Source organism: Mus caroli, chromosome 9 (genome assembly GCF_900094665.2).
Source record: "Mus caroli chromosome 9, CAROLI_EIJ_v1.1, whole genome shotgun sequence".
NCBI lineage: Eukaryota > Metazoa > Chordata > Mammalia > Rodentia > Muridae > Mus > Mus caroli.
In genome coordinates, this window is record NC_034578.1 from 40,670,249 (window position 1) to 40,685,695 (window position 15,447).

Genomic DNA, 15,447 nt, shown 5'->3' on the forward strand with positions numbered 1-15,447 from the left:
GATGAACCTGAGGTGACCATTGAGGGCTTTGATGGCAACTGGTACCTGCAGCGGACAGATGTGAAGCTCACGTGCAAAGCGGATGCTAACCCGCCAGCCACTGAGTACCACTGGACCACGTGAGTGCCGCGAGCTGGCCTGTCCCCTGAAAATACCCCCACAGAGGCCCAACCACCCACCTCTGGGGAGTAGGGAGGATTAGAATCTAAGCTCGGATTTTTCCGTAGGGGTCGGTTTAAGAGACCGCCACATGCGCACACATACTATGGACACACACTGCAGCATTTGAGTGCTTAGGTTTGGAACCTAATAATCCTGCCAGCAGGGGCTTCTCTCAACCTGCTTCCCTTCTCTCACTAATAGAGAGTTTTGTCATTTTCGTTTGGTGACTCAGCCTGAGTCACCCCACCCCAGTCCCCACTGCTTATTTTTATCAAGGTGTCCCCTGGGAAGCTGGTGTTCTGGAACACCCCAGTCTCTCTTTGTTCCTAGCCCTCCAGCAACCCCAGGTTCTCTGAGTGGAGGCAGCAGCAGGTCCCCTTGTCACACTGTCGCATGCTTGGTTTTACAGTCTGGTTCTTGACCTTCAGAGAGGAATCAAGCACAGCCCCTCTGGCCAACTTGGACATCTCAAGCGAGCGTTCTTTCCGCAGAGAGCTAGGTGGGACTCAGACAGGGTGTGTGGTAGAAGCTGAGAAAGTTGACATGGGTGACCAGAAGGCAACAGCTCAGAGTGAGTCTAGAGTTTTTCTAGGAAGTAGAGAGAGAGCCCTGACAGGCCCTCCCAGATACCTTCCATTTCTTGGCACAAAACTGCTTCTGAAGATGAGGTGGGCAGGGCCTGCTTGCCCTGCCAGCCCTGTAGCTGGAGTGGCTGCTGGCTTAGCTGAAGAACAGTGGACAAGAATGAAGGTCTTCCTTATTCGACAAACTCTTAAGGTGGTCTCCACATGGAAACATCTTAAGACATACCCAGCAATGGCTGGATTGTCAGTCGGAAGGAGCTCAGCCATGCCTGCCTGTCCATTGGACTAGCTTCTCCAAATGTACTTGGCTCAATGGCCCCACTAGAGGAAAGCTAGCTAGGGGTCAGGACCGAGGTATCTCTGTTGTCAACCCAAGGAGACAAAGGACAAACAAGGTCCCAGGAGCAGTGGAACTCTCTTGCAGCCTGCAGCTCCAGCTGGCTCAGGCTCTGTTGCTTCCTAGCTGTGTGTGTGTGTGTGTCCTTGGCCTTGGATCTCGGCTTTCATCTGATATGTGGGGGTAGTACCCACCTGCCTTGAATATATTTCAATGGTTTGATGATCAGACGTGAACAACCAGGCCTGGTGGCCCAAATCCTATAATCTCACTACCACAGGAGCCCAGTCGGGGTTGCTGCAAGTTCAGAACCAACCTGGGCTACATAACAAAGCCCTGTCTCAAAACAAAAAGACACAAAAACAGAGCAACAACAACAAAATATTGCCGAATAGTAGAAAACTGTGAGATACAAGAGGTTATTGTTGTTACTCTCTTCCTCTCCCTTCAACATACTCTAACAGACACACTCAGCAAAAGGGCTGGCAGATAGCACTTAAGCCAAGTGGATGCTCTAGGAACTTCTTGGGTCTGAAGAGTCATAACCCTTCACTGTGTCTCTGAATATCTACAGGTTGAATGGCTCCCTCCCCAAGGGTGTAGAGGCCCAGAACAGGACCCTCTTCTTCCGGGGACCTATCACCTACAGCTTGGCAGGAACCTACATCTGTGAGGCCACCAACCCTATTGGCACCCGATCAGGCCAGGTGGAGGTCAATATCACAGGTAAGAATCTCAGCCTCCCTGAAGAGCCCCATCCTCAGGTTCCTCCACGGCTGCACCCGCTCCGCTCATGGCATCGCGATGGGAAGTCTGCATCTTTTTCTCCCTTGCTTCTCTGGGGTTCAGGCCACAATTCTTTCTTTGCAGTTTTCTCTTTGCCTTACGTGGGGCTAAAGAGTACAGTCAGAGTGACGCTCAGTGAGAGAGGACAGCAAATGCTGCTTTCCGCAGTGGCATTTAGGGGAGTCATGCTGGCTTGGTGGGGCAGGTCTGCAGGTGGAGCCCATGACCTCCAAGTTCTGCAGCTGGAGGTGAGGAAACCCGTAGGGCTGCAGGGTGAGGCTCGCCTCAAGCAGAACACAAGACAGTGTCACTGGGGCTGGAGTGAGCATGCTCCCTGACAGCATTGGATACATATGTCTCCAGACCAAATTGCTCTTTTCCCAGATCTTTCTGTCATTACATGAGGGGGTCTGTCAGTCCGGGGAAATGAGCGCTTTTGATGTTCGGCATGGTGACTTCCCCTAGGACATGACCTGAGCAGGCCTCAACTGTGTAATGGGGGCAGTGTGACCTGCCTTGAAGGAAGGGCTCCTGTCCAGTGACACAGAATGTAGGTCACATAACCTAGCACAACTCAGTCTGTCAGTAAGTGGCCAGGGCTCTGTGATTATTGTCCTGACCTCCAGCATTAACATTGTCATTAGGGGGAGCATCAAAACAAAGGCACCAAGGACTAAATTGCCACCAAATGTCACAAGGGGGAGTGCCTGTAGTATCAAACCTAAGCTCTTTTGTCAGTTGAGAAAGTGTCACAAAGACCCTCTGCAAACAGGAAGGGACATCCCGCTGCCACCAAAGGAGACAGGATGTAACATGCGCAGAGTGACCTTGGGCTTCAGGAAGCTAGGTGATGGTCAGAGTTGTAGCTAGACACACGTCTGGCATTGAGCCTCTATCTCAAGAGTAAGATATCAACCGTGGGTCCGCTCCAAACACCACAAAGCAGCTGGAGCTCTCTAGTCACTGGAGACCTGTCCTTGGGGCTGTCCTGTCACCTAGGAACTATAGGATGGTGTGGTCACTCACAATTTTCTTCAACTCCCCGTCCCTGACTCTGAGACTTGTTTATAGGCACAGAGGTGCCAGGGCTGGAACCTGGTGACACCCAAGGTGACAGATAGGCCAGGTAGGGTTTGGGAGTTCCTATAGAGCAGCAGACATGCAGAAGAGAGCTGCCACACATTTCTTCCCTTCTGGCACAGTTTGGAGCCTCACAGGGGCCTAAGCTTTGGCTCTCAGGCTGTAGGATTGGATGAGGAAAAGCCCAGCCACCTCATTTGAGGAGTCACCATAATGTGTGTAACCAGTATATCATTCGAGGGACAGGAATGTGTTCCTATAAGGACCGTTCTTGGCTGTGTGGCCCCCAACAGGATCACCAACGTCACCACACCATCCCACTCTGCCACCCAGGCACTCTGGGAAAATAGCTGAATGGAAATTTGGAGGAAGTAAGGAGCCCCAAAGCATCTTCTCACTGATGCTACTTCTCAGCATGAGAAGACTGACCAGAGATCGTGCTGGGGCAAGTGTGCCCAGCCTCAGAGCCACAGATAACAGGAGAGTGATATCCTCCCTTCTCTGAAAGCCCAGGGACAAAGGCAGTGGGCACGAGGAAGGGCTGCTCCTTGGAGGCTCAGGTCCAGGAGCAGAAAGGAGGAGAAGGAAGAGGAAATTAGCCATAAAGAAGCTGCTCAGTACCAGTACTGGGTACCCAGTACTGGCTGTGGGACCTGTAGTCAGGTTTAGGTGGTGGTGTGTGATCTTCTGCATATAATTTCTGGAGTGTGCACAAAGCCAGGTGGTCTAAAACCACCCAGAGCTCCAGTTAGAAAAGGGTCCGTCATACCAGGGCTCTGTTGTTGGCAAATCTAATACCAGGAGCCAAGAGCCAAAAAAGCAAGGCAGTCCTTGAGCTCCTGATAGGAGCTGTAGGTCAGCCCTGCAGGGAGCAGCTTCCAGCCCTTCTAAGGGATTCAGCCAGATGTCCTAAGCTTTTCAGTGCTGTGCATTGTCTAGGTGGCCGACAACCTCACCGCCCTTTTCCCCACACCAGCAAGGGCCCTCTGAAATCTCTGGGGACCACCCCAAGGGGCACAGCTGGGCCCTGAGCTCCCAGCCCCACTGGTCTAAAGGCAATGCATGAGTGAGAAGGGTAAGTGGAAATTTAATATTTCATTCTGACCATCCTGTCAGGTAATAGCTTTGTCCTGAGTCCATCTGGAGAGAGGAATAGTGAGTGGCTGGGGTGGGGTAGGCAGGGAGAGCATGTAAGGTGAGAAGCTGGAACAGCAATGGTGGGCACAGAAGAAGGGCCTTGCGAACCTCCGGGAGACTCTCAGTGAAGCAGCCTAGTTGGGGGGGGGGGTGAGGTTGACCAGGACACTAGTTAAGTACCATCACAGAGAATGACCCCTAGTGTGAAGTAGGCCCATGCTGTGGCCAAGGGGAGGAGAAAGCTGAGCAGACAAGCCAGTGGAATTTGTGGATACAGTTAACAGCATCTGGCCACTCAAAGAAGCCCATTTGCAAGGCCCTTGTGCTGAGAAGCAGTTTCAGAGTCCCGGGTCAGCGGTCCCACAGTGTAGTAGATAGAGCCCTTCTTCCATAAGGGCTAACAGTCAGTGTGGGGAGGGACCCAGGGTACGGCCTTGACCAAACAGGAGTCGCTTCTGCCCTTAAGGGTGTTGGGAAGAAAGCCGCAGGTTGGCCTCTTGCCACTCCCAAGAGCAGGGAGGGGAAGCCACTCAAGTTCACAGTGTCTGTCCCAACTCTTACTTCTGGTGATGTCTGGGCTCATCCTGTGGGCATGCCAGTCAGGCCAGTTCTTTGGACCAAGGTTGGTCGGCCTTCCCAGGGAGTGTCTCTTGCAAGTGTACGTGTCCAGACATGACTGTGGGTGTGTTCTCCTGTAAGCATGTGCGAGCCAGTGTGAGCAGGCAAGCCGCTGTCTGCCTGCTGAGTGTGCAAACGGAAGCCTGGGGCTATGCTGAGGGCAAATGGGCCGCCTCCAAGCCAGCAAATGGCAGTGTGTTTGGGAATCCGAGGATGCAGCTGCATTTGTACCTCTGGGAGTTCTTCCTCCAGCTTGCAGGAGCCCTGTCAGACACCATAGGAACTACAAAGCTGCTTCAGCTACCAGAAGAGGACAGCAGGGCTTCCCAGAGTATGACCCCAGGCCTTCCCATCTTCCCTGTGGCTGGCCTCACTGCATGCTGGGAAATGTAGTTCTCACAACTTTCTGGCTTGATCTGATGTAGGTCATTTCCTGCCTGCCAAAATATCCAGCATTGGTTATGGAAGCAAGCCCAGACATTCCCTTTGACCCTAGATCCTAGCTCCAGACTATAAACCCTAAGTCTGGTTCACCTTAGGTCCATCCAAAGCCCCCTCACACTGGGCCACCCATCTTAGTCTCAGAACTGGGGATCCAGAATGAAAGGTTCATTGCTCTGAGGTCCTGTCCATCCCAGGTCCCCAGAGAGAAGTCTGCAAACCTTCAGAAGCAGGGCCAAGTGGACCACTTTGTAGAAGGATGTGAGAGGGACCAGCTGGGCCCCCGACAGCAGGAACAAATGTCCCCACTGTGGCTCTTCCTTCTCCACCCAGCTGTGGCGCTTGTCGGTCTGCTTTGGGTGAAGAAGCTGCTGGCTGACCACGACAAGTGGAAGGGGAGAGGGGAGGGGCAGGATGCCCCCTTACCCGCTCTGAACATGAATTAAGTTCCCGTAATGATCCCTTCCCTCTGCCTCCCTTTGGCGCTTTTATTTTGACATCTCAGCCATCCCTCTGCTCCACACAGACCTGACCTTAAAGTAGTTAAAATATCGTGGGTTCCCTTTGGTCCCAAAAGATCCCCCAGGCACAGTAAACCTCATTAGAGCTTAGGAAAAAAAAAGTAGAGGACTTGGGCAGGGGAGGTCAGAGGTAGAGAACCAAGCATAATCTGCCCCTAAGCTACTGCTCCTCCCACCACGATTCTTACAAATGAGGTCCCCAATGTGTCCCAGGCCCACTTTATCTGTGGACTGAATGCTGGCCCCACTAAGGCAGAGCCATGGCATGAGACTGTGTCCTTTTATCCAGCAAGGATGTCTTTGCCGTGTAATCTAGGCACTTAGGACAAATCAATGAGCAAAGCAGACCCAACTCTGTCCTTGGAAAGCTTATGGGGTCCTGAAGGGGACATAGGCAAAGGAACAGTGGGAAGGAGTTTGCTGTGCTGCTGACATTGCAATTATAAGTACGGTGGATGAGGAAAGTGACCCTGGGGAGGTGGTGTTCAACCCAAGCCCTGAAGGGGATGATAGCATGACGCTCCCGTCCAGGACAATGAGCCCTCAGCTTGCAGAAAAGCAGGACAAGATGGTGTAAGTGCTTGGCAGGGCACGGGTCATAGAGAGCATTCTAGGCTCTGTAGCTTTGGCTTTCTCTGAGAGTAAAACAGAGTCAATGAGGGGCTGTGGGCAGGGTAGCGATGGGATGTGACTTACACGTTAATGGGATTTTACTGGCTGCTGTATCAAATGCAGTCTATAGAAGCAAAGGGGAGAGAGCAGTTGGGTGTCGATAGCCATAAATAATCCAGGTGAGAGATGGCGGTGTCTTGAATGAGGGTGGTGGGGATAGAATGGTAAAAAGCGCCTAGATTCTAGATTTATTTCGAAATATAATTTACAGAGTAGTTTGGGACACCAACCATTCTCATCAGACAGATGATACAGCAAACCCTGTCATCCTGTGATTAGTGGGGTCAGAAAATCCAATCTAGCCGAGTTAAATGTAAGAGCGCGGTATTTTTCATTGGTTCTTCACTGGGAGAGCAGGGAGGTAACCGCGGTGGAACTTACGTGTGCACAGCGGCCGCGCTTCAGTGAGTCAGCCGCCAAAGGACAGGCGGCCACTTCTCCCAGCCTCTTCCCTTATTCCGACTGGAAGGAGAACCAGAACCCACTGTGGTTAATCGTAACCTGCGCTTATTAGCAATGAGTTTGTACTTAATAGACTTGGATCTGACATCGTTTAAAATACAGCGAAAGATGCAAAGCCGTCGGTCCATAGGAAGTCTACAGAGGAAGAGTTAAACATGAACTACAGAACTGAAGCATGGTGGAGGCATTGCAGCAGGGCGTGTGGTGTGAGCGCAGGCTTGTTTGTGGTTAGGGACTCACTCGAGGCTGGTTCTGTATTCCCAGCTACTTTGGAAGCTGAGGCCAAAGGATCACAGGTTCAAGGACAGCCTGAGAAACTTACCAAGACCCTATCTCAAAAAATGAAGTAAGGGCTGGTGAGATGGCTCAGTGGGTAAGAGCACCCGACTGCTCTTCCGAAGGTCCAGAGTTCAAATCCCAGCAACCACATGGTGGCTCACAACCATCCGTAATGAGATCTGGCGCCCTCTTCTGGAGTGTCTGAAGACAGCTACAGTGTACTTACATATAATAAATAAATTTTAAAAAAATGAAGTAAAAAGTGGTTAAGAATATAATCTGGTGGTAGAGTACTAGCTGGTGTCAGGCGCTTTGTTAAATCCTTAGTACTGCATACACACCGCAAACTGGAACTCAGATAGCAAACATAATGTATTAATCAGCTTTCTGGTACCTGTCATAAAATACATGAGATAATCAATTTAAAAAGAGGAAAGGTTTGCATACCGTTAATCCCAGCACTTGGGAGGCAGAGACAGGCAGAGCTCTATGGGTTCAAGGCTAGCCTGGTCTACATAGTGAGTTTCAGGACAGCCAAGGTTACGTTGTGAGATACTTGTCAGGTCAGGGGGTGCAGGGAGGTAGTTGGGGAGGGGAGGGGAGTACACTCTAGCTCACAGTTTCAAAAGTTGCAGTCTATGACTGGTATGACCCGTTGCATTATTGCCTATGACGAGACAGTGTATCATAGAAAGAATGTGACTGTAGAATGACTCATTCACTCTGTGGAAGGCAGCAAGCAGACAAGAGACAGGGTCTCCATAGCCCTTTCAAGGGTACACCCCTAGTGACTGGACTTTCTACAGCTCTAAAGGTTCCACCACCTTCCAGTAGTGCCATGAACTAGCAACCAAGCCTTTTGCACTGGGGCCTTTGGTAGGGACAGTCGTCCAAATCACAGCAGTCAGCAATGAAGGTGCATGAGAGGAGCTTGGCAGGCCAGGTTCTAAGACCCAGCAGGCAATGGGGACTTACTGCTGGTCTTTGAGACAGAGTGGTCATGTCTTTCCAATGGGAATTAATCTGCTGACTGGGTGGGGCAACCAAGAGTAGAGACTCAGTAAAGGTGAGAGGCCCACAAATGTTCTACCACAACAAAACCCAGAGAGGAACTCAGAGTGGACAAATGGTGGTGCTCGTGGGAGCCCAGGGGAAGCCTGGTGAATAGAGAGAATGAGAAAGGACAGCTAGCCATGTTGGAACAGGTGGGAATTTTGAGTTGGTGGTCCCAGAGGTTTCTTGACTCTATAATCTAACTGTTAGTTCTCCGGGATGGTCCTGTCTTCTGGAAGCTGGGAAACCATCCTGTGTGTGTCTGTCATACTCCAGGGGTATGGGAGAAAGTGAAGGGCTCCAGTGTGTCATCTAAGCCAATGTTTCTCAAAGTGTTTGTCCAGCTGTTTTTGCTGACCTCTGAGTAACGGCTCAAGGTTCCAGGAAGTACAGTTTGGAAAACTATCCCAGAGACCTTCAGAGATACAGTTCTGTGGCTGAGTGGGAGCTGTGTACTTGAGGTGGCTTGAGAAGCCAGGAGGATCTCAGTTAAGTCACAGAATAAAGCTGAGTTCTGTCCTGAGCAGAGACAGCAATGCCCGTAGGTCCAAAGATAAAGCCTCCGCAGGGACAGCCAGAGAAAGCCCACAGTGCAGGTGGTTACAGAGCATTGAAAGGAAAAGCCAAGGACTCAGGGCTCTACCTCTGCAGGCTGGTCCTTCCATCTAGATGCCTCGATTACTGTCTTGGCCTCTCTGAGCCCACACCATCATCCTTCAAGGCTGGACAAAGTCTAGCCTCCAAGAAACCTTTGTGAGTTGCGTGCCTCAGGGTTCTTATTCTCTTATTCCCTGAGCACTTCACTGTCAGCTCCCTCCGTGTCTGCTTGCTGCAGTGATCCCAGGCATTCCTTTGGCTCTATAGCAATGCTATGACTAGAGAGAAAAAACAGTCGGTGGATATTTGCTAACTGAATAAGGAAGTAGACAGGTGAAAATTGGCCAGGAGTGGTGGCTCAGAACCTCAACGGTCAGGAGGCTGAGCTAGGAAGGTCGTAAGTTCAAAGCCAACATGGGTTAATGAGACCTTGTTTCAAACCAACCAAGCAAAGAAAGACACAGAGGCAGATGGAGAGGACTTTATCTGAGGACTGGAGCTGGGGAGGCAGGCTGAGAACACAGATTTAGTAAGGGATTTCCTTTCTAAGGACAGTGGGACCCAGTAAACCATGATGAGCTCCCAGAGAGGGTTGCAAGAGAAGCAGTCAAAACAGCTCTCAGTAAACACTTCAACTCTCTCAGTAAACTCTGTGACCTGCTCTGAGGACACAGTGGGGACTAGTGGGGATCCAAATCCTCTGGGCTTGTGCTTTTCTCAGACAGCTCCAGCCTCAGGAGCTTCTGGGCGGCCACAGCTCAGCCATGTGACCTCAGGCAAGTGTCCCGGACCCTGTCCCCTTTTGAGGCCCCTGTGTTTTCACTAGCCCTCCCAGCCTGAGCAACATGAAAACCTCTTCCCCCACCCAGGACCTCCGCCCTGCTCCTGCCTGCTTGCCAGTAGCACCCCACACACTCACATGGGGCCCGTGGGAGGCGTGTGATTCCGATGGAGTGAATGATGCTGAATCAGGGAGTGAGCTGGCTGCAGCAGGCTTCCAGGAGCAGACACATGGGCCCAGACAGATCCCGTACCTTGACCCTGGCCCTCCTGAGCCAGACCAGGAAGAGGCCTGGACAGCAGCCTTCCTTCCATGCGTGCCCTGGGTCTACACCCCAGCTCCTTCCTGAGGCCAGTCATGGTCTCCGGTGCCACCCTGTGGTGGTGCTGGGAACTGTCTCCCTGTGTCCTGCCCTAGGACCTCTTGGCCTCTGGCCTGGCCTGGCCTGGACTGACTTCATATTCACTCATCCACCTCCCAGGCCTCAGAGGGGGGCGGAAAAAAAGAGACAACAGGGTTGAAAAGAAGGCCACCATCCACCTCCCCCTTCCATCTTCTTCTGGTCTTTTTGTCTTTTTCTGCCTTTATTGCCTTTTAATTTCCACTCTGCATTGTTGACTTTTCATTTTTCCTTTGTATTTTCTTTTTCTTTTTCTTTTTTTTAGATAGTCTTGATCTATAGCCCAAACTGCCCTTGAACTTATAGCAACCCCCCTGCCTTAGTCTCTCACATCCTGAAGTAACAAGTATGAGCTATTATGCCTGGATCAGACAGTCCTCATTATCTGCATATCCTTCCGCATACATTTGTGCCTGGCAAAGCCTGTGGGACATGGAACATGCTCTCACATATGTATCCTCCTGATGTGTGATACACATGTAGTCCTCTGTATCCCCTTTCTGCCTGTCCCTGCTCTGTGCCTACCATCTGTCACTTTGGATGTTTCAACCCTGTAGCCCAAGCTAGCAATCCCAACAGGTCTCTACCTTGCCCTGCAGGACCAGACCACAACCAAAAAGTCACAGCGCTTGTTTGTAGCACACTGGCAGGCAGTTGGCACTCACAGGCCGTCGGCTGAGCCAAAACTTGGGAATCTGCTTTCTATCTGTCCTGAAGACAAAAGGAATTAGTCTGGAATACCTACTAGGCTCCTGCTGTTGGGACAGTCACTTCTATATGTCAGGCAAAGGGACACTGGTGGCACGTGCATAAGGTTGATATGAAAAAAAAAAAAAAGGCAGGATGATTTCTAATTGGGCCTTTGGGTAAGTTAACCTCGATAGCCATCTCCTGCATTGAATAGAAATGAACAGCAGGCCGCCTTGGAGGTTGGTGACCGTGAGGGACACACAGTTGGGTGCATGCAGATGTGCCTCTGCACCAAGGTAGAATAGGACAGAACTAATGCCACCTTCAGGGATTGTCAGGATGGAAGGCTGGGCGCTCTGAGTACATCAGCTGTCTCTCCTCCTCTGCCTGCCTGGCTCCCAATGCTGCAGCTGACCTCAGGAAGGTGGGGTGCTAAGGGGCCTCTGGAATCAGAACTGCTCAAACTCGGGGTGTGGACATCCTGTCCTGGGCTTTTCCCTCCCCTGCCTCCCTACGCCCTCGCTGACTTCTGAAGAGCAGACACTGACGCTACCCCCTCCATCTCTTTTCCTCACCCAGAATTCCCCTACACCCCGACTCCTGAACACGGGCGGCGCGCAGGGCAGATGCCCACAGCCATCATTGGGGGCGTGGCAGGGAGTGTCCTGCTGGTGCTGATTGTGGTCGGAGGGATCATAGTGGCCCTGCGCAGGCGCCGGCACACCTTCAAGGGTGACTACAGCACCAAGAAGCACGTGTATGGCAACGGCTACAGCAAAGCAGGCATCCCACAGCATCACCCACCCATGGCACAGAACCTGCAGTACCCAGATGACTCGGATGATGAAAAGAAGGCCGGCCCATTGGGCGGAAGCAGCTATGAGGAGGAAGAGGAGGAGGAGGGTGGTGGAGGAGGAGGCGAACGCAAGGTGGGCGGCCCCCACCCCAAATATGACGAGGATGCCAAACGGCCCTACTTCACTGTGGATGAGGCTGAGGCCCGTCAGGACGGCTATGGGGACCGGACTCTGGGCTACCAGTATGACCCTGAACAGCTGGACTTGGCTGAGAACATGGTTTCTCAGAACGACGGGTCTTTCATTTCCAAGAAAGAGTGGTATGTGTAGCCCCGCCTTCTGGAGCCTCTGTCTGTGCCCACTTCTCCCTGGCCCCTACCCGCACGCCCCCTGCCCATCCCCACAGCCCACTGCCCCAGGAGCTCCACAGAGACTTGACCAGCTGCCCTAAACCAGCCCCAAACTCCTGAGGAGTCAGAGGAGCTCAGGGCAGACCCCCACTTGGCTTCGTTTTTTGTTTTTGTTTTGTTTTTTTTTTTTTCCTCCTTCACCCACCCTTCCCCCTGGTGTTGTGTTCGACCGTGGCTTTGGTGTTGCTGTATCTTTCCTTTAAGGACCCCTTCCACTGCCCTGTGTGTAGGGAGCCCTGTTCTTGTCTTGTGTACTTGGGCATCCCTCCAGGGTTTGGGGAGCCAGTCCTCTCCCACCCCCCAACACTGGAATGTGTTTGTGTTCTCTCCGTTGGGAATGGAGGGCAAAGGGAGCTTCGAGATGAAGAGCACCCTCACCCCCACCCGATATGCTGCTCCTCTTCTCAGAAAGATGTAACCCAAGCCCCCACTAAGCTGATGCAGCCAGTGCACCTAAGAGGTTTTAGAGGAGTTCTCCGTGGTACCCAGGGGACTCTTGTGTGGGGAATAATGGAGCTGAGGGTTCTGCTGGGGTCCTGGGCAGTGTGTTTTCCTGGTGAGGGTGGTTTTATGTTTTCTTTTTCTTTTTTCTTTCTGGCCCCCCAAATGGAGTTGGCGTAGCTCTCATATACCCCTCTCTGTTACGCCCAGTGGGTGACCCCAGGTGGATTCTACCCACAGTTCCTATATGCCTCTGCCAACATATGCACACATATCCATGCACACATCCCTGGGTCTATGCCAACCTCTCACGCCCTGCCCAGGCTGAACACTGCCCAAGGCCCAACCCTCTGCTCCACCTCTTACCCGTTTCCCAGCTCAGGAAGGGATCAGCCCACAGAAGCTTTCAGAGTCAGCTAGGATGAACCTCTCACCCCCACCCACCCCGAAAGCCACTCTACAATTTCAGTGTAGCTCCAACCTTTCCTGACAATGTACACATTTCTCAGATTTCTCCTTATCTGTCAAGTGCTAGCAACACTTGACTCTTCTGGAAAGTCAGGGCTGGGATCCCAGGAAGGAATGCGAGGCACGGAATTATTGATACGGAGAAGGCTGCTTTGTGGAAACTCTGCAAACACAATTGAAGGGCGACTGCTAGCGTCTCATACGGGAAGGCTGGCCTAGATGTCTCGGGTCTCAAAGAAAGTGTAGGGGCACCGGGGACCTGCTGCGTATCAACAGACTGACCCCTGCTCACTTTCTCCTGGTGCCAGACTGGCAAGATGGCCACGTAGAAGGGCCTTTGCATGCAGACTCCCTCTTTGAATGGGATTCTGGCTTTGTCAGCCATTCGGGGCTGGGCCTTCCCTTGAGTGCATGGAAAAAGGTCTCCCCACCCCACCCCAGCCCTCTGTCCCCAAGCTCAAAGTGCCTCGGTTTCTCCATCTGTGCCCCCAGATTACCCTCATTCTAAATGGGCATCCCTAGGGCCTGCCTGTCAGAATCTCAGCCAACTCAGCCCTAGGTGACACTCGCTGAGGGATCACAAACATTGGGGAGAGGGAGGCAGACCATTCTGTGCCCCACGGGCACTGACCCACCCTGCCATAGGCTTCCTAAGGGAGCCCCAGTCCACACCCCACTCCTCCCTGGTGCTGCTATTGAGTTCCCAGTCCAAGCGCCATCTCTGGCACCCCTTACTCAGCCCACCAGCTGGGGCTCTTCTGCCAGGCCCTCACTGCCCTAGTCCCAGCCCAGGCCGCCCAGTAGCCACGTAGCAGAAGTCTGAAGCCATGCCAGCCCTGGGGCGGCTCTCTGTCTTGGCATTGGGGACACTAGATGGGGTGAAGTTTGGGGAAGAAAATTCTGGGGCCTTTCTAGCCACAGGGAGAAGGAAGATGGAGGAGCTGGGCTGCTTCTCCCAGAGGTATTAGTGTCCTTTCCATGTCACCGCTCATCCTGTTCCTCATACCACTCTGTCCCTCTCCTTGGTCCCCCTCCCCCACCCCCAAGGCAGGAGGCAGAACCCTGACTGCCCCATAGGGGTATTTCTGTCCCTATGGGGCCATAAGACTGAAAGACTCACCCTCCCGAGTCTCTCTCACCTTTCACGGTCATCCCCTACCCCTTGTCTTGTGATGGATCGAGGAGGCCCTGGGCCTGGACAAAGCACCTGAGCTCCCTGTACAAACCTGCACGCCTTTCCCCCAAGCAAAGCACAATTTATAGGGTCCATGCAGCAGGATCTAGGATCCCCAGCCGTGGCACTGAGCGCTTCCAGGCGGCCGCCACCTGGGCTAAGAGAGGACAGGAGTCAGGGGTCGGTATCTGGGCCCAAGGAGGAGGGACTTTGCTTGCCCTGTGTTTGCGGGACAGTGGACACAGCCAGCTGACAGTGTGACAGAGCGGAGGGCATTCTGCTTCACCTTCATGCTCCCCCCCCACCCCCACCCAGCACAGCTGAGCTTCTGCCAGACTGCGGAGAGTAAACTTGGTGTGTTACCTGCCCAGACCCCTCCGGATGTCGTCCCTAGCTGCCCTTCCCCTCCTGTCCCTCCCCTGCCCCCGGACCCCTGTTTCCCTACAGATTTTGGTATTGTTCTGGTGTGCAACAACCCTCTGAGTCTCTTTTACCAGAAGGACCTGAAAAACAGCAACACACAATTAGTGAACACACACCTAGCACACCAACACACGCCTTCCACAGACCAAGCACAGGTGTGTGTGTGTGTGTGTGTGTGTGTGTGTGTGTGCACAAGTACACACATAAACGAGAAACCCGTACTAATTAATGCTTGGGCCCCCAAGCCCTGGGAAGGCGCACCCTCTGCCAGCCACCCCAGCGTGCCCCAGTCACTGGTGCAATAACCTTCCTGCCATCGTCCAGGTGGGAGAATCAGGACTCACGTCAGGTGGGTGAGGCCACCCCTCTGAGCCCAGCAGACACTGCATCCCTTTCCTGGGAGGAGGGGGGTGCTCCCAGGCCTCTGGGGGGTCCAGGTAGAGACTTCCCCAAGCCTAACTGCCAACTGAAACCCTCTCCTGGTGAGGGCAGGTGGCTCCAGCTGACCTGGGCCAGAGACACCCAGAGGTGAGGAACCGGCCCCACTGATGCTGCTTTCTGACCCCAGCTGTGAAGAGTGGGCTGGGGGGAAGAGGGTGACTTTTTTTTTTAAACAAATGAAAACAAAATCCAGGAGAAGCTGCCACCCTCGCCTGAGTGTGACTAAGCTTCCTTTGCCTCAGTTTCTATGTCACTGTTTTCCTCTTTGGTCCTGGGGACAGCCCAGCAGATTCCCCTGGTCCTGACCTGGAGGGGGGGAGGGGTTGCCCCGCCCTCTTTTACTTGTATTAAAAAAAAAAAAAGATGGGTTGAAAATGTACTGAGAAAAAAAATGTACTTTTTTATAAATAAAGTGTTTAAAACAAGCCCAAGTGCCTCTTGTCACTGCAGTGGGGTGTGAGCAAGAGAAGGAGACAGACAGCCGGACAGCGGGGACGACAAAGGGGGCACCACAAATAGCCAGAGTACCTGATTCTATGATAGGGACTCATTGAGGGGCCACATGGCCACCTTGCGGGCTGCAATGGAGCTATCCCAGGAGACATGAGCTGCACAGGGCACAGGGGGATGGATGGATGGCATCTGCTGGCCAGGGCCAAGGCATGGGGGTGTGGGGCAAGAACTGGATGACAA

General features: G+C 52.8%; 1 protein-coding gene across 1 annotated transcript in view; it reads left to right on the top strand.

The window, feature by feature from the left end:
* Nucleotides 1-15,127, top strand: part of Nectin1 (nectin cell adhesion molecule 1) — a 63,090-nt gene extending 47,963 nt beyond the window's left edge. Inside the window, exons 4-6 of the mRNA XM_021172451.2 lie at nucleotides 2-119; nucleotides 1,658-1,809; nucleotides 11,180-15,127. Of these exons, the coding sequence (XP_021028110.1) occupies nucleotides 2-119; nucleotides 1,658-1,809; nucleotides 11,180-11,727 (818 nt within the window). The 3' untranslated portion in view covers nucleotides 11,728-15,127. The remainder of the gene's footprint in view (nucleotide 1; nucleotides 120-1,657; nucleotides 1,810-11,179) is intronic.
* The last annotated feature ends 320 nt before the right edge of the window (nucleotides 15,128-15,447 follow it).